The 25,995-nt window shown below is 34.5% G+C and overlaps 1 protein-coding gene across 7 annotated transcripts in view; it reads right to left on the bottom strand.

The window, feature by feature from the left end:
• The window catches only part of LOC115520450 (serine/threonine-protein kinase TNNI3K), a 289,743-nt gene that overhangs the window by 243,180 nt on the left and 20,568 nt on the right, over positions 1–25,995 (bottom strand). For all 7 annotated transcript variants that reach the window (XM_032594324.1, XM_032594325.1, XM_030324809.2 and 4 more), the window contains one exon: positions 13,160–13,270. In XM_032594324.1, the coding sequence (XP_032450215.1) occupies positions 13,160–13,270 (111 nt within the window). The remainder of the gene's footprint in view (positions 1–13,159; positions 13,271–25,995) is intronic.

The following is a 25,995-nucleotide window of genomic DNA, read 5'->3' as shown; positions in this document are numbered from 1 at the left end:
TGGGGATTCTTTCTCTCTTTCCTTCTCTTTCTCTCTCTCTCTCTCTCAAAATAAATAAATAAAAACTTAAAGAAAAGAAAATAAAATTTATAATGGATGTAAAAGGCCAAAAATGGCAAAGAAAATTTTAAAAATAATTATAAAAAGATTATCACATTTATACCCCTGGATATCAAAATTTGTTATAAAGCTTCAGCAATGAAAGTTGAGTGATTTTCACATGCAGCAAACAAACAGAACAATAGGATAGAATAAAGTGTCTAGAAATAGGCCATCCATATACAGACATTTAATTTTTTAAACAAAGCAAGATGAAACAAATGGAAGTTCAAAATATGTTGGTAGATTTAACTCTATACAATGCAAATGGATTAATTAAAATAATGAATTTCTGGGTAGGATAAAATAAAATCCAATTATATGCTATGTATAAGAGACACCTGTAAAGTAAGAAGTTTATATAGGTTTATTGTAAAAGGATAGAAAAAGATATGCCCAATAAATTCTAAGCAAGAGAGGTATATATTGCTATATTTATATGAGAAAAATTAGACTTCTTGGGTAAATTAAAGCATTGCTGGAGATAAAGAAGGTTAATTTGTTGTAATGAAAGGATTGATTCTCCTAGGAAACTATAATCATGTTAAATTTGTGCATATCTAGTAACACAGTATCAAAATAAATTAGGAAAAATGTACAGAATTAAAACAAAGAAACAGATCTACAGTAGAGAATTTTTAACACAGAGTTGAAAGCATAAGCCAAAACAAACAAACAAGAAACCCACAAAATACATAAAAGATATGAAGGACATAAACACTTGACCTAATTGGCTCTTACAACACACATTAACAAACGATAGCAGAGTGCATATTCATTTCAGGAACACATAGAACTTTCACAAAATCGATCATATACTGGCCCATATACCAAAACTCAACATATTTCTTTTCTTTTTTGAGGTTTGTTTATTTATTTATTTATTTATTTATTTATTTATTTATTTATTTTGAGAGAGACAGGGAGTGCATGCACTCGAGAGGGGTGGGAGAGAGAGAGAGAAAGAGAGAGAATTCCAAGCAGACTCTGCACTGTCAGCATGGAGCCTAACGCAGGGCTTGATGTCACCAACTGAGAGATCACAATCTGAGCAGAAATTAAGAGTTGGACACAACTGACTGAGCCACCCAGGCACCCTCAACACATTTCAAATACTGGGAAACAATGACATAGTTCTCTGACCACAGTGTAAATTAACTTAAAAATCATTAAGAAAAAGGTAAATAAAAAATACTAAATTTATAAAGTTGGAAGCCTACTTCTAAATAACTTGTGGGTCAAAAAAGAATTCACGCTGGAATAAGAAAGTAGTTTGAAATGAATATCAACAAAATATGATACATCAAAACTTGGACAATATAGCCAAAGTAGAAGTTTAAAATATAGAGACTTGTAAGTGATTAAGAAAAAAAGCTAAAAATTAATGAGCTAAGCCATGTATCAATCTTAAGAAATTTAAAAGAAATTCTTAAAAAAGTAGGAAAAGTAACTCAAATACATTTGAAGATAAGATAGGTAAGAGCAGTTAGAACCTATCCATCTTAAAGTATTCCAATTAAAGAGGATGGAATGCTTTATGAGGCCAGCATTGCCCTGATAACAAACCAGACAAAGACACCACAAAATTATGGCCCATATCCCTGATGAACATAGAAAAATGCTAACGAAATAGCAAACCAAATTCAACAATACATTAAAAGGGTCATATACCATAATCAAGTGGGATTTACTCTGGGATGCAAAAATTGCTTAACATCTGCAAATCAATCAATGTGATATACCACACTAACAAAAAGAAAGATCAAAATCATATGATCATTTCAACAGATGTTGAAAAATCATCTGACAAAATCCAACATCTATGTATGATAAAAACTCTCAAGAAACTTACTATGGAGGGAACATACCTCAACATAAAATAGGCCATATATGACAAATCCACACCTAACATCATAGTCAATAATGAAAAGCTGAAAACTTTTCTTCTAAAATCAGAAACAAGATAAGAATGCCACTTTCTTTCAAAATAGTATTACAAGTCCTACCCAGAGCAATTAGGAAAGAAAAAGATATAAAAGGCATCCAAACTGGAAAGGAAGAAATAAAAGTCACTATTTGCAGATGACATGATACTATATATAGGAAACAGTATAGACTCCATCAAAAACTGTTAGAACAAATAAACAAATTTAGTAAAGTCACAGGACCCAAAATTAACATAGAGAAATCAGTTGCTTTCCTATATCCTAACAAGCTATCAGAAAAAGAAATTAAGAAAATAATCCCATTTACAATCACATCAAAAAGAATAAAATACCTAGGAATAAATTTAACCAAGGAGGTAAAAGGACTTGTATTTTGAAAACTATAAGACACTAATGAAAGAAATTGAAGATGACACAAATAAACAAAAAGATATTCTGTGTTCATGGATAAGGATATTATCCATACTGCCCAAAGTGATCTATGGATTTAATAAAATCTTTATGAAAATACCAACAACATTTTTCTCAGAACTAAAACAAAATATTCTGAAATCTGTATGGAACCACAAAAGATCCCAAACAACCAAAGCAATCTTGAGCGAGAAGAACAAGGCTGGACATATCATGCTTTCTGATTTCAAAACATACCACAAAGCTAGAGTAATCAAAACAGTATGCTACTGGCACAAAAACAGACATATAGATCTCTGGAATAAGATAGAGAACCCAGAAAAAAACTGTAAATATATGGTCAATTAATCTATGACAAAGGAGGGAAGAATATACAATGGGGAAAAGACAATCTCTTCAATAAATGATTTTGGAAGAACTGGACAGCTACGTGCAAAAGAATAAAACAGGACCACTACCTTACATCTTGTAACTGTATACACTTGTGCAAGGCCATGTTTAATGACTGCATAGTATTCCCCTGTACCCATGTATCATCTTGATTCAATCAACATTTGTTTCTTGGCATTTAGATTGTTTTTCTTATTTATTTTACATGAGCACACTTACGATCTAATCTCTTCTGATTTCCATAAAATAAATTTCTAGAAGTCAGTTTGCTGGATCATAACACACACAAAATATTAAGGCCCAAAACACAGAGAGTTTTCATCATAATTTTGACAGCAGTACAACAAAAATAAGTTTATTCATATACTGGTACTGGGTTTTGTTCAATTACAAATTTTATTTAAACTCTGATTTAAAAGATTTGGCTATCTATATTAGACACAATCTCAACAATTCCAGAAGTTCCAATGAGGGTTTAGACTTGGTTACTCGCCAAAAAGAAGGAAGTGCTAAAAAAATTTCAAAGGCTTTTACTATAAAATATTACAGTTCCAGAATTTATTGACTGGATTTCAAGGATTTATGTTATCACACTTGCTGATGGGAGTGCCAACATCTAAACCAATTCATGTTCCTTATTGGAACAACACATTTCCACTCTTCTTGCATCATCAATGTGAAAGTTGTATATTCAGTTTGGCAACCAATTAGGCTAAAAGACATAAAATCAAGTTGGAGAGGGATTAGATATATAGTAATTCTCTAAGTTTACTGGGGAAAAAAAGCAGATATAAATAATCTGAAGATCTTTATTTATCTTGACAGTTCATAAATGGATCACAAGCTATCAGTACAGAGGCTGCTGTGAGTCAGTAACTGATTTTATGTCAGAAAGCACAATTCACATGTGAGATTGGAGACAACAGTACTGATTAGAATGGAGATTAGGGAATTTCGGCCAAGTCACAGAGAGAGACATGCAGATCTCAAAGACTAACCATGCTCCCTTATGGGTATGTTGGGCTTGTTTTTTGTGGAGTAGAATAAACTTAAACTCTGTTACCTTTTTTGTTAGATCAAACTTAATAGATTAAGTCCAAATTCCTCCATTATGTTTTAAATAGGAGTGCACTTGTCATGAGCCCTGGGTGCTGTATGGAAGCGTTGAATCACTAAGTTGTATACCTGAAACTAACACTGTATGTTAACTAACTGGAATTTAAATAAAAATTTACTGGAATTGAAATAAAAACTTGAAAAAAAATAAGAGCACACAGAATACCACCAATAGATATTAAGAGAAGAAAAAGAGAGTTCTAGCTTAAATGAAAGTGTATTTTACTATTTTTAAATTTTAACTTAATAAAGGTAATATTAACACATATAACATTAATATGCAAAATAAATAAATAAATAACTTTAAAAAAAGATATTGAATGGGCAAAGAGAAAATTTTAAAAACAAAACTTGATCATTATTTTTGTTTGTATTGGCTATATACTTCATTTAAATTTTTTTTTAACATTTATTTATTTTTGAGAGACAGAGACAGAGTGAGAGCAGGGGAGGGGCAGAGAGAGAGGGAAACACAGAATCAGAAGCAGGCTCCGGGCTCTGGGTTGTCAGCACAGAGCCCGACACGGGGCTCGAACCCACAAACTGTGGGATCATGACCTGAGCCGAAGCCGGATGCTCAACTGACTGAGCCATCCAGGTTCCCCCTTACTTCATTTTATAGATTTTTTTAAGAGTAATTTGTATGAAGCTATTTATGAAAATTGGTTGTGATTTTGTAAGCTACTTTCCTTATTAAAGATATCATTATAATCTCTTGTGCATTTATGGAGAAGAGAAATTATTTTCCTCATTCTGTGTGATTTGTAAAACACTTGCATAATCATTAATTTAGTCATTCAACAAACATTTATTAAAAACCTACAATATTCAGGGCACCTGGCTGGCTCAGTTGGAAGAGCGTGCTACTCTTGATCTTGGGGTCATGAGTTCTAGCCCCACGTTGGCTGTAGAGATTACTTAAATGAATAAATAAATAAAAAGTTTAGAAAGAAATAAAGAAAAAAAAAAGAAATGCTCTAAGTTAAAAAAAAAAAAAACTAGTATATGCAAAAGCACCATACTAGAATCTGTGAGAGCTATAGAGATTTTAACATGCAGTTCCTATGCTCAAGAAAACTATATAATAAAATAGTAAAATATAACCATATTTATAAAACAGGCAGTGTTAAATACTATGAGAAAGGTATAGAAAAAGTACCATGGCTAGAAACATGGAAACACCTCAAGCTAAAGGAATCCAGCAGTTTAATGAAAGTGGCATTTTAGCTGAAATTTGAGGATGGGTGGGAGAGGCAAACTATAAAGAGACTATAGTGTAATAAAAAGCATAGGGAATATAAATGCATAACAGTTCACTGAATTTAGAGCATGGGCTGCAAAATGAAAAGTATCAAAACCCATGGCTGAAAAGGTAGGAGAATTGGATCACTATCACTTAATCCCTGCTGGGTGTGTTTTGGGATAAGCAAGTCTCTTGGTCAGAGGAATGACTCAATCAAAGCCACATGTTAGAGAACCTGGCAAAATTTCAGGCGTATTTAGGATAAAATAGGACTGTAAAAGATTGGAAGACAGGCCTTATAAGTCAGAATACTATTGTAGGAAGTCCAGGAAGATAATGACACTGTGAATAAAGAGTAAGATAATGACAGTATGAATGACAGAATGAGGCAACATATTGATCACTATCAGTAATGTCTTTGATAGTTCTAGACAAAAGATTTGCATCCATTGCTTTTGTCTTATTTAGTTTGGAATTTCCCCCCAAGTTTCCTGGATAGCTTGATGAATACCTTTCAGGAAAGTATTATGAAAATGATTCTTCAACTCCTGGTAGGATCTTTCTCAGGTGTGGAAATCTGCAGCAATTATGAGACTGCTCATCCCAGGACTAAGGGAGCTAGTAGCCTACTTCAGGGCACAGAACAAAGTAAAAGGGCATCAAGGTTAAAGATGCTCCAAGTGGTTGTACTTGAATTACATCTCAGAGTAACTCTAGAAAGCTTTGTGTGATTTCCTTAACAGTTCCCTGCTTTATAATAGCTATATTAGTCTGATATTCAGTTGTGCAAGAATAAGGGATAAGAGGCAGAGGTGCTGAGTGTCTTTGAGGGACACCTCAGAAGAGAGATGCTGTGACAGAGCGCAACTGTTGAGAGTCACTCATGGGGACTCTAGCCTCTCACTCTCACTCGTCCAACCTCAGCAACTTTCTAAAGGTTCTTTTGAGATCCACAAAAGTCAGCCATACGGAGAATAACTCACACAATGTTCAGAAAAGATAAAATACTTAAAGTCCTCTACTCCCTAAATACTATCCCAGAATGAATTATCCCTGAGAGAAAGTAGGTAGTACTCACCATCTACTTTACTACTGTATTTAAAGATCAGATAGAAAATATTGGTCTTCCAATGTATTCCTAATTGAGGGGGAGAAGAGTAGTAATTTCCTGCCTGCTTAGGACACAGGGAGCTTAGAAGCTCTGAAACTCCGGGGCTGTGACTTAAGCAAGCTATAGAAGCTTTGATTCATAACTGAGCATTCAAATTCCTGGTAGGGAGTATGGCATTGAAAAAGAAGGTTAAATGCACAAGCATCAAAATATACAGGTGTTTCTTATCAACTGTCATAGATACCTAGCAAAGAAATTACTTCTGCCTAGCTGACACATTGCATAACGTTTTATATATATATATATATATATATATATATATATATATATATATACACATATATATGTTATCACTATATCTATCTTTTTAAAAATGTATGGAGGACCTAGGGTATTGGAATCAAATTCAGTGCACAGAAGGGTTGGCATAGAGAGGTAAATTCACACAAAATGCTGAATGGTTACAAAGGGATTTCTCATTCAGGTTGATTTGATTAGCAATTATCTATGAATCTAATTTCTCAGGTAATGTTTCTTTCATCATTTTCCATGGTAGCAGGCTGATGAACAGTTCATTTACATTTTTATTAGCCTATAAAGCTTTTCCTGCTTATGCTCTTTTACCTTACCCCAAAAGCAATACTTAATGTTTAATGATAGCTAATAGAACCTTTGGCAAAGACTCAAATGCCCCCCCTCAAAAAAAATGACACTCAAGCTAATGCCCTCTTGTATCAATATTACAATTGATATATACACAAGGTACCTCTTCTGAAACCATAAGATTACTGACTATGATGCATGGTCTATGATCTTGTCTCAGTCTCTAGACCAAAAACCTAGACAGTAGGAGACTGTCTCCTTGCCTTTAATAAACAGTATGCTCTGTAGCGCATTCAGCAATTAGGACATAGAACTTCTGGTTTTGACTTCTGAGAAAACCACTTTTGAAGGCCACAGGAGATGTACTGTTCCTAAATCAGGTCTCAGTTTTTAAAGACTATTTGTATAATAAATATTTAGTTTCAGACTTAGCCATTTGATAGGAAGGTATATTAAACTTTGTCATCACAGAACTGCAAATGACTATTCAGACCAACTTTAAAGTGAATACCAACGAATGGTAATTAGAATACATATCAATCATTAATGGCATTCACTAGGTGATGTTTAAACAATCATTTATAATAATGTGCATTAACTGGTAATATTTGGCCCTTGCTATGCTTTTTGTACCTGAATTGTAGTAGCTCATGATCTTCATGTAATATTTGTCTCTCTGCTTGCAAAATTTTGGGAGATATCAGAGACAAGGTAATGGTGTTGCACACTGTGAAATGACATAGGGTTCTGTTTTTTCTAATTCCGAATGAAGTTCATAAGGGACGATTGTCTATTCATAAGACTGTAGACAGGTCTAATACTTTTTAGTTATACTACTCCTGAGTACATTATCTCTTTAAGAGAGAGAGAGAGAGGCAGAGAAAGAGAGAGAGCACATTTTATAATTCCAAGCATTCACTTGTTTGTGCCTTTGGGAAGAAAACTAAAGCCATTTTAAAAGAAATAACTTAGAGAGAGTTAGAAGCTTCTTGGTAAACAAAACTCTCTCCTGAAACATTCAGATGATTTAGTTAAGAATGAACTGGAACAACATCAATTGCATTTCCTTGAAATCAGAAATAAATTCCAAAATAACTAGGAAGGCTTTCTGAAGCAGTGTTTGGAGAAGTGTTTACAATCTGAAGAAAGGATAAGGTAGGATACAATAAATTCAACTACAAAAATAATACTCTCACCTGCACAAAGTGTATATGAAACTGTGACTTTCTGTGACAAATAAAACACTCCCCATCCCCTATACATTACATATTGTGTCATCCCAGACATGCTTTTCTATTTGCTATTCAAACAGCTGTCTACAGCTACAGATAATTGATTTGTCTCTTGATAACTTTAGAAACTACTGTATGAAGTATCACAGTGTAACAGCTTTTAAAAGAATTATTTGACTAAGTATAAAGTGTTTTACACTTGGGGGATATGTCTGTGTATGTGTGGTGTATGTGTGTGTTGTATTCTCACACATACGCATTATACCTCCATGGGTTCTGGTGCCCATATTCTAAGTGCCATATAAAGCTATTCTTGAATTAATTTAATATTGATTTATTTGTATATGTAGCAACATCTGGGCTTTAAATAGTAAGATATTCAGTTTATGCTTTATTTTCTGAATATATTTTTTGTGTCTTATGGGTGTAAGTCTGGTTTAGCAACACATGCAAGAGTCAAAAGGGAATAATTGTCCTTCTATATACAAGACTACAGATTTGAAATAGATAATCAGGTGTGGGTCCTACTCATCTCATTTATTCATTGCCTGAATGGCTCTGTGGAAGCCACTGAACTACTCTAATCCTCAGTTTCCTTATTAATAAACTAAATCTAATGGTAACTATCTAACAGGAGAGCCAAATGACAAATGCATGTGAATACCAAAGCACTAACAAATGTTAGCTAATATTTTTTATTTCTCATGGTTGAGAGAACATATGACTCATGTGCCCCTTGGATTTAAAGGGGAGAAGAGGGTTTAGTTCATTTTTGTAAACTGCTGACACGATCTTAGGCCTTGCATAAAGCAGCATATGTACATGTATTGATAGATGGATAGGTCAGGGAGAAGTAGTGAGACCCAGGATAACTAGTATTTGCCTGTTTTTCAAAGCACAGTAAATCTAAATCTGAGTTCTCAAATTGCAATCAGCATGTCCAGGAATCCACAGCACATGTTCTCTTCTATTATTGAAGGAGACAGCTGCCTAGTCAATGTAAATTTTATTGTAAAATTGTTTAATAGAATTCACAATTATGGGAGGACAAACACACTTGAGACACTAATGGAGGTTCTGAATTTGATATGTGTAGACAAAGAGGGCTGTCAGACTTAGCATCACTTATTGTTGCACAGAGACAGGTGGGCAATAAAAGAAAGTGGCTACTAACGAAAGGGAACTCCCACTGATCCACTGCTACCATCTCTGCTAACCAAGAGTGAAAAACAGGAGTGAAATAAGCATCTAAATTTTTGGTATAATAAGTGGAGCTATCTGTATTTTATCCCATTGTTCTCATTGCACTTTCTACACCATTTGATACCCAGGATCCTTTACTGAAAGACTCCATAGTCCTAATTACTGTGATAGTACAATATCCTTGTTTTCTTCATTCCACTGTGACCAATGCATCTTTGTCCCTCAATGGGGCAGCAAGTCCTCAAGTCTCTATAGATAGGCTCAGTCCTGGCTATTTATTAGACCCAATTTACAACTTTCAGCTATTATGGTTTAAAATATCACCTCTTCACATATAATTTTCAAAACCTTACATTAAACCCCAACTTCTCCATTGAATGCTAGTTGTATATTTCTAAATGATTAAGGAACATTTCCACTTGAAAGTTTGGATGTCATTAGATCAACATGTTGGGACTAATTGAGTTCTCCTCCAAATTGATTCCTTTATCCAATCTTTTATCTCTCTCTGTTTAATCATCATATCATCACTCTGGAATCCGTAGTAAATTCTTTGTTCAGAGAAATCCTCTTCAATACATTACTTATCAAAACTCCAATCATTCTCTTGCTCAAAAAGTCCCAATGGCTCCTTATTTCCTATTAGAAAAAAATCCTACTGGCTGTAAATGTCTTTAAAGAGCAGGGATTTATTTGTTTTATTTATCTCCTTATCCATTTAGTCATGTGTGTTGTATATCATAAACTACAATATATGCTTACTAAGTTGAATGAAACTCCTTGGACTTTTATGCTCAGTTTCCTTAGTCTGGTCCATTCCTAACATCCAAAGGGACTTTTCACAACCTGTTTGTCATTACATTCACTCTCTCCTAAGTGTGTTCAGCTCATTCTTCTTACAGTTTCTGGACATGATTCCTCTTTTTTTTTCTGTCAAGTTCTTACCACTCCTTAAAGTTCAGCCCAACTTCAAAACCCCTCTCATAAATCCTTCCCCAAATCTTTCAGTCTACATTGATTTCTATTCCCAGTGAACACATAACACTTCTCATTTTGTGTTGTCATTCTTTGCTATGCAATTATCACATTTCTAATTGTTTCTAATTATCAAACTCACTCTGATCTTTGACTCTTTCCCTTTCCTTCCTTCCTTACAATTTTACTTTTGAATTGTTTATATAATTCTTCCTGTAGATTCATTTTTTAATGTTTATTTGTTTATCTTGAGAGAGAGAGAGAGAGGGAGCACATGCATGAGCACAAGTGGGGAGGGGCAGAGAGAGAGGGACAGAGAGAGAATCCCAAGTAGGCTCCATGCTGCCAATGCAGAACCTGATGCGAAGCTCGAACCCATGACCTGTGAAATCATGACCTGAGCAGAGAGCAAGAGTCAGATGCTCAACCTACTGAGCCACCCAGGTGCCCCTTCCTGTGTATTCATTTTGTATGTCCAGCTACACTATAATACCTTTAGAAGGAAAAAGTATGTCATACATGTTTTCTTCTATCATTCCCATATTCTAACGCTATGCTATGGAAAAAGTAGAGGCTAAAAATATTTATTAAATGAATGAATATGAGTAGGGAAGAAAATACATTAATAGTAAGTATTTATTGCAATTAATAGCTTTGAAAACATAATTCAGAGAAAAAATTTTGTATTTTGAATATCAAACTTATAGGTTTTTAAATACCATTTTGTTTTATTATCTGACCTGTAACTTAATTCATCTATTAGATAAAAAGAGAATAAAGGTTAATGAATATACATCTGCTTTATGTACCATCAGTAATTGTCTACAAAAATCACAAAATGTTATACAACAGCTAATGAAGTTGGAGAACCCATAAAGAAATGCAAGACAAGACTAGAGACATATTTGGAATTATTCTGGTAAAGTTTTCCCTAAGGCTAGTAGAATTATATTTCATTCTACACTATGATTTACATAAGTAAGAAAATAGATATTTCAATAGGAGAAGAAGAGACCAGGCTCTTAACCACCTTGCTTTTGACCCTGTTGTAATTCTATCCCTGACAAATGTAATCAGCTCAGCACTAGACAAAAAGGATTTTGTTTTGCAAAACATATTCTGCCATTTTCCCGGCATTAAGAGGCTGGATGTATCTCACTGGAATTTAATGTCTATCCCATAAAACTTCCACCCAGACTCCTTAAAGTTTACCTTCCATTTACTTTATTACTGGCCTCAGTCGGTTTCTTTTTTGGAAAAGATATTTAGGTGATTCTAATAAAATTTCCTTACTTATAAATAACACAGATTCACCTATAATTACAGTGAATGTCACCAAAAGATTTATTTTGGGGGGAAATAAGAAATAGTAAGGGGTGGAAATGTAAGCACGAAGGAAACGATTTTTCTCTCGATGAAATATGTCAATATTTATCAAGTGTAAGAGCCCCTTAAAGTGACACTCTTAAGGGAAGTAGATTACACCACCTTCATAAGTTTTATGTATTTTATATGATATGCAGCTCTATTTGTTCACAGTTGGCGTGTGTGTGTGTGCGTGTGTTAGCAAGGAAAATACAATTTAACTTGCAATGTGACTAAAAGGGAGAAATAGATAACTGTTTAATAATAAAGGTACCATGGTTACCATAACTAATAGAGTGTGAAATTTTGAGAAAAACGACCAGGATTCCAGACATGGCTCTTTTTTTCAGTGGATTTGCAATATGTAAAGACAATTACTATACAAGAGTAGTGGTTTTATATCTATCAAATGGCACTGTTGCTAAAAATTGTTTCATGAGAATTTGTGAGTGAATTAAATAAGTAATACAAATGAAAGTGCTTTGTATGTATGAAATCAATATTTCAACAATTAAATCTAAGACATGACTCAGAATCCTTCCCATGGGCTTTAAAATACTTTGTGATCTGGTTTGTAAGCATCCACCTGATCTCAATCTCCATCACTCTATCTCTAGCTCATACCACATAAACAACTTTGGCTCACTCATATCACACAGACACACCTGAGTCTTTTCTGCCACAGGGTCTTTGCATGTGCTATCATATATATTTTATATACAGTTTTACCATATAGTTTATTTTAAATGGTGCCCATTTCTCCACTCTGTTTTCATTTTACTTTGTTTTATTATTTTTCTAGTACTCACTAGTGATGTTATATATTTTCTTTCTTTTATTGTCTGTCTCATTTTCTACAACTAAATTCCAAGAAAATGGAATCTTGCCTGTCTTTCCTGCTACTCTCACCTCGGAGCTAGAACAGTATCTACAGCACAACTGATGCTTAATAAATCAACTAATACATAAGTGAATTAATGAATGATCTTTTACTGAGTATTTACTCTATATGAAGCAATCTGAAAAGTGCTTTATATGGATTGTCTAATCTAATCATTACAATAGGCCTATTACTATTTCTATTTTATAAATGAAGAAAACAGAGATATCATGACGTACAGTAACTTGCTTGAGGAAAACACAGCAAGTGATGGAAAATGAACTGCCTGACTCCAACATCTCTGCTCTTTTTTTTTTGTCCCCGAAACCTATGCTCTTAACCACTGCTATATAGCCTGTGTGTACCCAGCCATCTTTATATTAATTGGTGTTTGATTACATTGTTACAAAACAGACTGAATTGACTACCAAAAGAACATTTATATAGCTTAACTTGACCCTCCAAATAAATGATGTGTTCAATAGCTAAAAAATAAACCAGCTCCTAAAAGCCAGCCTTTAAAAACAGTTAAGAACAAGAATTAAAAGAGTCAGGTTTGTTACAGGTGACCAAGGTGAGACTTACCTCCAGGTGACCAGCAATTGTAGCAATATGTAGGGCAGTGAGGCCACCATACCCAACCTGCTGTATGTCAGCTCCACTGTGAAGCAGGGAAGTGATCAATTCTGCACTGTCCTGTAAGGAAACACATCTTTAGTGTTACTTTTCTACTAATAGCAGGTTTGGACACTGTGCAACAGGATATATTGATCCCTAACTGTCAGCCAGTTCAGGTGCTCAAAGAAAACCTAAGTGTGATTTCTGGCATAAGAGCACACGAGACAGCAGAGAGCAACTCTGAGATGGCTGAAATGTAGGACCAAATGACAGGGCTATTCAGTTACAATCAATCCTCTATCATTTGACCATGAAAGATAGAAAGGACACTACCTATGGTGAGGTTCTTGAAAACTCAACTCAATCTTACGTGTAGGTCACTCCAACAAATGTGCTTTCTCCAGCAACTGTGGTATTGGACTGACTGCAGGGGATTATTTCATGGTAATCAGTAATTGTTTCTTCTCTGCATATGTGTCATAGCACCTATACATAATTAATGACACATAGTGTCATGGGCCTACATATAATCAATCAGTAGTGTCTTTCTTAACTTGACTTATTTTAACAGTGAAAATGTTTGAAGTAGTATTTAGGCCTTTAAGTTAGAATAATTTATGCAATGGCCAAAGGGGTCCTTACTTTCCTCATACTATTATTTGCACTGTATTTCTGTCTTTGGAGAGACAAGGAACTTTTTCACAATATTAATAGCAATTATATTCATTGAATTTTTATTATGTAATTAACCTTTCAGATGCATTAACTTATTTAAACCTGGTATATGGTAAGACTTCAAAGATGGTTAATAAAACAATAAAAATAAAAAAAATATTTTCTAAAATTACCCTATGAAAAGTTACTATTTTATACCTTATTTTATAAGTCAGAACATTCAAAAGAGTGATATGGAGGGTCACATATTCATAAAACCCCACAGCTGGAAGGGAATGCAAAGAAAGGTCTTCATGTTTCTTTCTTTTGAGTGAGAAGATTATTTCTCACTCGAAGCAGGAATTCAAACCACAACTTCTGTATAATATTTGACCCACCAACATCTCAAACATACTCTGTGGCAAGAAAGTCAAGTCTTCATGGGATAGGCCACTGCATTTATGCATGAAAGTATTATTTCAAATACTGTTGGTTAAGAAAATCCTCCCATTAAAAAAAAAAAAAAAGTTCGATTTCTTAATCCTGTTATACATAACTGAAGGTCTAGGAGAAATTATAAAAAAGTGAAAAAACTTTGGTAAAGAATTCCAAATAGCAAAATTAATGTTATAGTTTCAAAATTCTCTACTCTGTACATCTGTTCTACTAAGTAAGTTAAAGATTTTGTGTTTCTTTACTCTTCCATTGGCTCCCTTTGTTCAGAATAGAGACTTAAGTTTTCTCCATTCTTTATTATTTTTTTTCATTCTTTATTATTTTTAATGTTTATTTATTTTGAGAGAGAAAGAGGGGTGGAATCCCACATGAGTGAGCAGGGGAGGAGCAGAGAGAGAGGGAGAGACAGAATCCCAAGCAGGCTCGGTGCTGTCAGCACAGAGCCCGACACAGGGCTCCATCTCAGGAACTGTGAGATCATGACCTGAGCTGAAATCAAGAGTCAGACGTTCAATTGACTGAGCCACCCAGGTTCCTCTTCTCCATTCTTTTAAGCAAAACAAACAGAACAAAACAAATTTATTCCACTGAAGCTTATTCTTACAGTTATCTCTATCCTTGCTTCATTTTCCAAGCTTCTGAATAAAGTTATTGCTGCTCACTGTTGACAGCTCCGATCTCATTTCTTTAGTAATCCCTAGCCATGTATACACAAATCTTACATAATCCCAACTGAGTTCACTATACTCCTTACACATTGAATTCTGCTCTTTCTCACACCATCAGTTCTCCCTTTGTCCTTGCCTTATATTACCAAGAGAAATCACTATGCTAGTTTCTTCCACCTCAGACATAAGGACTCACCATGGTCCTGAATCACCTCCTCAAGTTTCAGAAGGTAACTTTGTTCACCAAATCCAATGTCAATCCTCCATCTCCTCTCTATAGTCAGATTATCTCTTTTTTCTTAAAATCCTTACCTCTTTTGCTGTCTTAAAACCATATATTCCTGATTTCTTTCTCTTTGCCTCTTCTTTATTTCTGTCTGCCTCCAAAAAGTGAGTTTAGGCCCAAGCTACTTTCTCATTCCAAATGCCACCTTTGGTAATTCTTACACAACCAGATAACTTTATCTTTAGTCCAGATATTCTAAGTCCAAATTCTATGCATCCTGCCTATCAATAGCATCTCAAATTAAAAATTCAAAATTGCTCTTCTAAATACCATTCATAATTTCCCCAGTGTTATCTGTCATCTTCTAGTATTTCTTATTCATGTTAATGACATTTTCTTACTCCAAATGACTTTAAATCTCTTCCACTCAATCAGTTTCAGAATTCCTCTGGTTTTAACTTACTAGTACTTCCTATATTTCTTCTCATTTCTAACATCACCCTCCATTTTACAACCTTCTAACTAGTCTCCTTGATGAAGCCTTTTCCCACTGCAGCCCATTTTCCATATTGCTACCAAATAAATATTCTTAGACACAGTTTTTATGACATTATTCTCCTTTTCAATACACTTTTCATACACTTAACAAATATTTATTGAGCACATATAGTATGTGAAACACTGTTATGAGCAGTGGAGACACTGCAGTAAGACAGTTAAATTTCTGCCTTCATGGAGCTTATATTTTTACTGTGTGTATGTAAGAGTAGAGAGATAACACGTAAAAAGTAATGTATGGAATGATACAGTACCAATGACTATGAGGGAAAACAGGCAAATGATAAAGGGGCTACTCTAAACTGAGTAATCAGGGAAAGCTTCATTGAGGTAAATGTGCACTTGAGATATGTAGTAAATACAAAAAGGAGAAATCCAAGCCACAATTTCAAGGATGGCCACTAAAGGCCAGGGAGCAGCTAGTGTGAAACATATAATTTCTTAAGATGGAAATAAACTTAGTGTGTTTGAAGGTCAGTGTTGAAGAGAAGGTTTAAAAAAAAAAACAAGAGGGGAAAATAATGTTCGAGATGAGGTCAAAGCCACATGATCTCATAGAGTCTCGCAGACCAGGGTATTTGGTGTTCGAATTTTTCCCAAGTGCAATAGCTAACAGAATGACATGAGCTAGGGAAGAATTAGGAAGAAGTAGTTTGGGGGAGAAATAAAATGTTTAATTTGTCACATGTTAAGTTTGAGACACTTACAACATAAGGTTAAGACTGTGGGTACTAGAATTACCTCCCTAGTTAGAATCCCAGCTCTGCCAATGACTGTGTCAATTGGGGCAAGCTACATAACCTCTTCACATGAAGTTCGTTGGTTTTCAATAAAGGGGACATTAACTGCATCTCCTGATGTGATACACATACAAACTGTGCATTCACAACTGATGTGATAATACATTTAAAGTACTTAAAAGGTACCTGGAAAAATAATAACTCAATAAACTTATCACCATTGGACATAGAAGACTGGAGCTCAGTTTGGTCCTCAGTGAAAGCTTCCAAATAAGCAAGTGATTTGACTCTATCATCTAACTTCTGTTTCTCCTTTCCCCTTGCCTCCTCCCCACAACTTCATTTCCTCTGATTCATTAGTTACCCACTGAAATAATCAAAGTAATAAAACATAGGAAAACTCTAAAGCAGTACTGGAAACAGGAAATGTCTATGAGTTCTGCTTTCTCCAGGAATAAAAACAAAAAAAATCATGGGAATTAATTCCAACTTCATCAATAACTTTTAATTTTAAATGGTGAGGCTAAAGACAGGAGTAGTCTCTGAGGTAAATGAAAAATTAGAATGTTTTTCTCTGCAGATGGGTAGGCAATGCAGGAAGTGGAGAAGGTCTTTTTAAGCACAAAATCATTTTTTAAAGTAGAGGAAAAATATGATAAATTTAGGCAAATAAAGCGATTAAAAATACAATAAGATAAATGAAAAATTAGAGAAACATCTGTAATATGTAAAATTTACAAGTGGTTTGTGTATCTAATATATGAAGACTCGTACAAATCAGTAGAAAGATGGATACTCTTTAACTTGACAAATATGTATTAATGAATATCTACCTTTTGACAAGCACTGTACTAGACTATATTAAAATAGTTATATGTAAAAAATGGAATATATAAAATATTTATCAGGCAGATTCTAGTAATCTCAACTAATATTTTAAAGTTTTTAAAAAAATTTTTAACATTTTTATTTATTTTTGAGAGAGACAGAGCATGAGTGGGAGAGGGGCAGAGAGAGAGGGAGACAGAATCCAAAGCAGGCTCCAGGCTCCGAGCTGTCAGCACCAAGTCCCACGCGGGGCTCGAACCCACAAACTGTAAGATCATGACCTGAGCTGAAGACAGACGCTCAACCGACTGAGCCACCCAGGCACCCCAATCTCAACTATTTTTATATATTTTTTCTTATTTAGCCGAAATTTGTGGAAAGTAAGAGAAAGTATGTCATGATTTTTTTTTTTTTTTTTTTTTCTGAGAGAGAGGGTTAAAGTGAGTGAGTGGCAGACAGAGAGAGAAAGAGGGGGGGGGGGAGAGACAGAGAGAGAGAGAGAGAGAGAGAGAGAGAGAGAGAGAGAGAAATAGGGCTCACCCGGAGCAGGGCTTGAGATCACTCGATGTGGGACTCAAACTCACGAACTGTGAGATCATACTTGAGCCGAAGTCAGATGCTTAATGACTGAGCCCAGGTGCCCTGTCATGATTTCTCCAGAACAGTAAAATGTTGAGTCAGTTCAAAGTACTAAATTATCTTTTCATATCTTGGTTGGATTTCTTAAGTTGATCTCTGATTGATGTAAATTTTTTTTTTTTTTTACCAAATGCGATAAAAATAGAAGTTTTCTCTTTCCAAGCTGTGCTAAAGAGAATGTAACAAAACAATCATTGCTACTTAAAATTTGCTCACTATGATTAAGTACCATGTAAAATGTTTTGACATAATCTCTTTCAAGTTTCACAAGTTACCTATGAGAAAAATAGAACTATCCCTACTATACCTGATAACAATCAGACTCAAAGAATTTGAAGTAATTGTAGAAACTTAGTTTGTAAGTGTTGGAGCTAGATACAAATTTGAGTCTGTTTGACTCCAAATCCCATGCTGCATGTTTGACGATCCATGGTGCCGATCTTTCCTTTGTTCCAATATCGAAGAGAGGATGATTTTTGCTGTATTTTGTTGCATTTAAGTGACAAGTCCCAAATATTTCTCCCCTCCTCTACAGAAGTCTTAAGTTGTAATGGAAGAATTTTAAAATTCAGCAATATGGTACACAGCTCCCAGAAAAAAATTCATACAAATTAATAATATTAGGTAAATTTTAAATATGATAAAGCTGATCTTATTAATTGCTTGCTCTATGATACATAACAAGTATCTAATGGCAAATTTTTTAAAAGGATGACCCTTAAGCCTTGGATAGGGAATAGTCTTCTGGAGACTGGACAGGTTTTCCCTTATGCACTGTCTAGCCAAATTTACATCATTATTACTCAGTGGAACACAGAAGCATTCTGAAGTGTGGGGCAAATAAGCCTCTGTAATGCATTAATGTATACAATATTTATTTTTAAGAAAAAGAAAAATCCACATGTGGTAGAGTAAGGCTTGGACAAAAAAATCTGTCCAGGAAATCCTTGAAAAAATAGGATTCAGGATACAATAGATCTACAAAGATTTAAGTAAATGGGTGAAAGCTTTTTGTAATGGTAGCAACTCCAACTTTGTATTATGCATAAAACTCTAACACAGCATCTAATATTTTGCCTGTTATTAGCTCTGTGATTGTTACTATGGATAAAGCCAAAAATAAGTAACCATTAGTGTTAGAGAGCTCAGATTCTCTACCACCAAATTACATAAGTTAAATACACATACACACACACACACACATTTGTTTTGTTTTGTTTTGCCAATCCTATTTCAGAATAAAAACTAAACTGGGAATTTTAATGTCTAAAATTTACTTTCTTCTGATTTGGAAATATGTGTTCTGCAAGTTTTAAAACACGGCACACATTAATTTATGATCTTCCCATATAGATGTGAAATTTGTGGCCCTTCCCCTTGAATCTGGGTGGGTTGTGACCAAAAGAGTGTGGTAGAAGTAAACTATGACCTCCAAGTCCAGGTCATAAAAAGCCACATTCCTTCCTCCTTATTTTCTGGAAAACTTGCTCTTGAAGCTGTTAGCTACCATGCAAGAAGTCTTACTAATTTGAAGCAGTCAGGCTATACTAGGTCCCAGGCCACATAGACAGAGAAGCTACATATCACAGAAAGTCTTTCCAATCAAATGACCTAGCTAAAGCCAGACTTAGTCATTCTAGTCCAGGCACAACCAGATATGTGAGGCCTTCAAAGGTTTCCAATTCCCTGGTTGATGGAGTACACCAGTCATTTATGTCTTCTCAGCTGAGGCCCTAAATACAGTGGAGAAGAATCAAGCCATCCCTCCTGTGTTTTGTCTGAATTTATGAACTGAGAATCCATAAGAATAATGAAATGATTGTTGTATTAGAGGACTAAGGTTGGGGTAATTTGTTATGCCTCAACAGATAACTAGAACATGTCATAATAGAAAATGTAGAAAGTAAAGGAATAAATAACAATTTATAACCTGTAGTACTACCATATAATCACTATTATCATTTATGTGTTTATTTCCTTCCATTCTTTTCCCTAGGTACAAACCTTCATGAAACTAAATAGAGCAAAGAATATCACAACAAAGTAAACTTGTGTTTGCATACTGACAGCTACTTCCTACATTTGGGACATGGTCCCCTAACTTCATAGGTGATGGAGTGTCTTTCTATTCAGTGGAGATCATAATATCAATCTCATAGAGTTGTGAGGACTCAATAAAAAAATGTAATGCATTTTTGCATAATGCTTGACACATAATCTTTATTATTAATATGTATACAATTGAGCTCATACTACATATAGAGGTAAGTAATCTCCCTTTTTCATTTGTTATAGAATCATGGATATTTCCCCTTGCATGGCAGATGCAGAAATATGCCACTCAGATCTCCCTTCAAGAAGAGTGTACTGGTAGTGTGGTTAGCTGAAAGCCTCCCTTAGCTAGCTCTTTCAGGATCCACTGTAGCAGTAGAGCCAAGAAGATCACTATCTTTCCAAGGTGGCCCCAGTCATGGACTGAGAAAGCTGATGGTAGAAGGACCTAGCCACTCTAGTGATACTCCTCTAATAGGCAATTTTTGCTCTGAGGTTCCCATTGGGGTGGCAAAGATTTTAACAAGTCTAACTCTACTATCTTACCCAGACTAATTCTACTACCTTCCTTTCCTTTTCACAGGTGTCACTTCCAAATAAATCTCTTGCACTCCAAAATCCCTTTCAGAGCCTGGTTTTCAAGAACTCAACTGGCACACCATACCATAAAATATGTTTATTTAATGTACATTTAAATCAAGGCTGAACTGGGATTTGAACTTAATCTTCTGATTTTAAATAGTATGCTTTTCTCAATATGACATGTTACCCTCCACCCCCAACTAATCTACTCTCAATTTTTTGCCTTTCATGTATAAGCCCTGACCAAGTGCTCTTCACCTGTAAAAAGGGAATCTAATATCTGCTGTATCTATCTTATAGCATTGTAACAGGATCAAATTGTATAATGTATACATGAATGTCTATAAACTCAAGATAAGTTTATATATTAATATTAAACGTATCACCTCAAAGACTGACCTTTGAGAACATTCACCTTACATCACAGTCCACTCTATTTCTAAATATATTTAATCATGAAATATCTCAATTTCTTCACCTGTAAGATGTAAGTTAGGCTAAATTGTTTTCTGTAACACCCTACCCAATGCAAATATTCAGATAGTCCCTGAAATGTCACATCAAGTTACAAGGAAGACCTGAACTGGGTTTGGAAAGAAGACTGGGTTTCTGGGTGTGAAAACAGGGGTATAGAAATAAATATTTTAATAATGTGCTTATTTAAGTATTTTTTTTTGTATCAACACAATTAGGCCAGCCCAGTAATTATTATAGCTGGTTTGTGTTAGTAGGGAAAAAATTAATAAAGAAGTTTTGTAGACTTCAAAGAATATTAAGGTTTACTTTAGGGCAAGGGACTATGCAGAGCTTCAGTATGAAATATATTTAGTTCCAAGCATTAAAGTTTAATGGACTAGAGCTGCCTCATGCGTCATAGACAGCTCCAGTGAAAGGATCCATTAATCAGTATAAAAATAACTGTTCATGAAAGTTCACACCTACATGCCTCTTGTTGAAATAATTCTGAATTTATCTTCACAAAAGATATCACTTATTAAAGGTATCAGTGTGGCAGAAGCACTTGACTTTGCTTGAAATTTTGAAAAAAAAAGAAAAAAAGAGAAGGAACCCACTCTTAGATTGAGTACCTGTACTAAAGGTAATGTCTCCAAATTTGCTTTTGACCTATTTTTTTCTCATCACCTCTGCTGACCCTTCCACATCTGTTTTCTATAATGACTTCTTATGGGCTTCCTCCAGTTGGCTTTTGAATACACTTGTTCTCTTTTTAACTAATATAGTGATGATTTAATAGGGAGGAGCTAATCAAAATCTCTGGGAATTTGGGAGAATGCAAATACATGCTGTTTGAAAAAGCAAATTGAATATTATAATTTCTTTAATTTGTTTTCACTTATATTTTAATTATTTTAAATTAAAAAAAATCTAAACAGGCAGTGAATGTCGATTTTTAAAAAAATTTTAAATGTATATTTATTTTTGAAAGGGAAAGAGACAGAGCACGAGCAGGGGAGGGGTAGAGAGAGAGGGAGACACAGAATCTGAAGCAGGCTCCAGGCTCTGAACTGTCAGCACAGAGCCCATACCAGGGCTCAAACTCACCAACTGTAATGTAAGATCATGACCTGAGCTGAAGTTGGATGTTTACCCGACTGAGCCACCCAGGCACCCTCCCTTTGTTTTTTTTTTTTTTTTTTTAATTTTTTTAATGCTTATTTATTTTCGAAAAGGAGAGTGTTGATGTTTATCCAAAGGAACAAAACTTTAAAAAGATCAAAAACATTCTATTGTAGAAATCTTTCTGTGATTCTGGCATTCCTCAAGATACTGCCCAGTCTTTTGCCTTTTGAAAGAACAATCAATATTCATTGCCTACATTTTCCCAACTCCATTTATTTCCAATCCATTTTTGCACTTTCTATTCCCACAAATTCACTAATATATCCCTTAAAGAGATATATATGACAATTTCCTAATTTCCACTTATAATGGTCAAAATAGAACCATATTTTGTCCAATGTCAACATAATTCTTCCTCCTTTGGAGTGCTTTTCTTTTTCCTAGTCACCATAGAATTATAACTTACTAATTTATTTATGCAACATGTATTTATTGATGAATATACACCAGGAATTGTTCTAAGTATTTAGATTACAATGATAAGCAATTTAGATCCGGTCTCTGCCTTGGTGGTGCTCATAATTTTACCAGAGATTACAAACAGGCCACAAGTCAGGTGGTGGGGGGGTGCAGAGGGGAGGGATATATATGGTTTGGCCTGCATAACACAACTAAAAATTTGAAAGAATGGAAATTGCATATCAGGAAGCTTCATATAATTTCTGATTCTCTGAAATTTGGGGCAATACTGGGCTTACATTCCTAGTTGGCAATGATTGGCTGGAGATGAATTACTACTCCCTTTACATGGAGCATAAATTCTCTAATTTTCCAAAGTCTCCACCACTTCTTGTGTCTCAGAAACATTGAGTGTTAGTTCCCATTTAACTTTGTCATATCACTATCATCTTAATTCATTTATGTTACCTGCATCATTCCTGCAAGCATGTAAGATTGTGACTCCTAAACTAGAGGAAGATGTAGAGAAATAACCAAGAAATGAAATACAGAATCGTTCACAATATGATAAGGTACAGGGTGCTTACAAGAGTACATTGGAGGGACACCTAATCCAGACTTGGAAGGGGTCAGGGAAGATTCTCCAGGAAATAGTGCTAATATAAGAATTGAAGCATGTGTTAGTGTCTTCAGTTAATATCCTATCAATATTTTACTGAGAATATGTTCATTTAGAGATTATGAAATATATTGGATTATTAAGAAGAAATATGAATATAAATATTAATGTTTACTCTCATTTGTGGGTATAAATGTTTTCTGGTTCCTTAAAGTAAGAGTCAAGTATTAAACAATGTTTAAAACTTGCAACTAACTATAAAGTTTAGTTAAGTATGCAAAAAATAAGATTCTTTTTTTTGTGGGTATGAATTTTGTTTCTTTTTTTTCCAAAGAAATTTATTATTATTATCTTGGCCAATTCCCATCTGGAGAAAATGCTCTCTTTAATGAAGAAACCATTCAATTAAAATGTAACTTGGATTTAAAGAAATATCAGGGCACCTGCGTGTCTCAGTCAGTTAAGCATCCAACTTCAGCTCAGGTCATGATCTCAGTCAGTGAGTTCAAGCCCCGCTATGGACTCTGTGCTGACAGCTCAGAGACTGAAACTTGATTCGGATTCTGTGTCTCCCTCTCTCTCTGTCCCTCCCCTGCTCAAGCTCTGTTTCTCTCTGTCTCTCAAAAATGAATAGACACTAAAAAAAACTTTTTTTTAAAATATCAATTAACTTTGTCCTCTAAATTAATGGTTTTCAACAGAGGGTGATTTTGTCCCCCAGGGGCAACGTCTGCAGACATTTTTGGTGTCACACTGGGGATGAGTGCAGTGGCTACCAGCAGCTAGAGACTAGAGGCCAGGAAAGCTGCTAAACATCTTACAAATGCACAGGACAGCCCCCACAACATGGAATAATCCAATCTAAAATAAGAATAGAACTAACGCGGATAAAATCTTATCTATGTAAAGGATTCAGAAACTATGAAACACATGCTTTGTGACCTGGATTTTAGGATAGTTGAAAAAAATATCAATTTTACAGTCAACTATACATGTTAAGGAAGAAAAAAACATTGGAAAAAAAAGATTCAACAGTTTCCAGGCTATAGATCACCATGAATAGAAAACACAGAGCTTTCTGTCAGGCATTGTTTTGTGGTAATAAGAACCTAGGTCTAGTAAGCCAAACTGTCATAGGTTGAATTAAATACCCCCCTCCTATGCCCTTCCTCTTTGTAATAAATATTTAAATGACTTCTTCTGAATGATTGGAAAGAGATCTTGCTAGAAATCTGTAGGATGGAATAAATGACCATTCAACACCTGCTTTCATCACATAAAATGCTTTTAAAAAAGTTGACTAATCAAAATGCTATTTTTCTTTCACTTGAGAAATTTTAAGTGGTTTGCCTGTGTGAAGGAAAGATATATGTGAGGTTAATTAGATGGTATAATATGGTTTTGTTCATTAAAATTCTTATTTAAGATCTTTGAAACTATAGAAATCTCAAGATTTCCCCCAGAGTCTTATGTTTCATTTTAGGACTACAACCTAGATACCATTTAAAGAAGTATGCCCCATTTATTTTTATTTATTTCTTTTTTTAATATTTATATTCATTTATTGTGCACTGGAGAATTTTATACAGGTTTTTTTTTCACATTCTTTTTTTTTAATATAATTTATTGTCAAATTGGTTTCCATACAATACCCAGTGCTCATCCCAACAAGTGCCCTCCTCAATGCCATCACCCACTTTCCCCTCTCCCCCAGCCCCCATCAACCCTCAGTTTGTTCTCTGTATTTAAGAGTTTCTTATGGTTTGCCTTCCTCCCTCTCTGTTTGTAACTTTTTTCCCCTTTCCCTCCCCCGTGGTCTAGGTCACTCATCATCAGGGAAATAGAAATCAAAGCCACACTGAGATACCACCTCAGGCCTGTCAGAGTGGCTAAAATGAACAAATCAGGAGCCTATAGATGCTGGCAATGATGTGGAGAAATGGGAACCCTCTTGCACTGTTGGTGGGAATGCAAACTGGTGCAGCCGCTCTGGAAAACAGTGTAAAGCTTCCTCAAAAAATTAAAAATAGAACTACCTTATGACCCAGCAATAGCATCGCTAGGAATTTACCCAAAGTATGCTCCATTTAAAGTGGGATGCAAATATGACCGGTATCTAGTAAGAAATTAATATGTAAAAAAAATTTAGAAATTCTATTTATCTTTATTTGTAAATAAAGATAATTAAATTTTACTAATATTGAACATGAAAATTTATATTAGTGGTCTCAGCTCTCAGCTCATACATCAGTGAGCCATGTGTCACATACAATACCCAAAGTTAATAAATAAATACTTATAATTCCAAATGTAGATAAGCTGAGAGTTGCTCCTCACTTTTTTTTTAGCAATTAGTACATAATGATGCATTATAGCTATGTGAGCTAAATTAAGTAGATTTATAGATTTTAATATCTAATTTTATCTGAATTTATCCTTAAAAAATTAGGAGGCTATCTTTAAAAGATTCCTGTGAAGCCATCACAGATGATATGTATGTTATTAATATAAGAAGAAGGGAAGGAAAATGGCAGAGCTGGCACTTTTCTTTCTAAAAATCTGATCTTTTTGTACACCAAATTTCCAGGCAAAATTAATGACAATCTAATCATATTTGAAAACAAATATGTCAAAATATTTTGATATTATCAAAAAGGATATATGAAATACGGATTTACACGCACAAATTTATGATTTTTGTTCATAATTTTAATTTTAAAACAAATATATGCATTTGAGGA

This window comes from Lynx canadensis, chromosome C1, assembly GCF_007474595.2.
Source record: "Lynx canadensis isolate LIC74 chromosome C1, mLynCan4.pri.v2, whole genome shotgun sequence".
Lineage (NCBI taxonomy): Eukaryota > Metazoa > Chordata > Mammalia > Carnivora > Felidae > Lynx > Lynx canadensis.
Note: the sequence above shows the minus strand (reverse complement) of the source record. Positions and strands in the feature narration are given on the sequence as shown.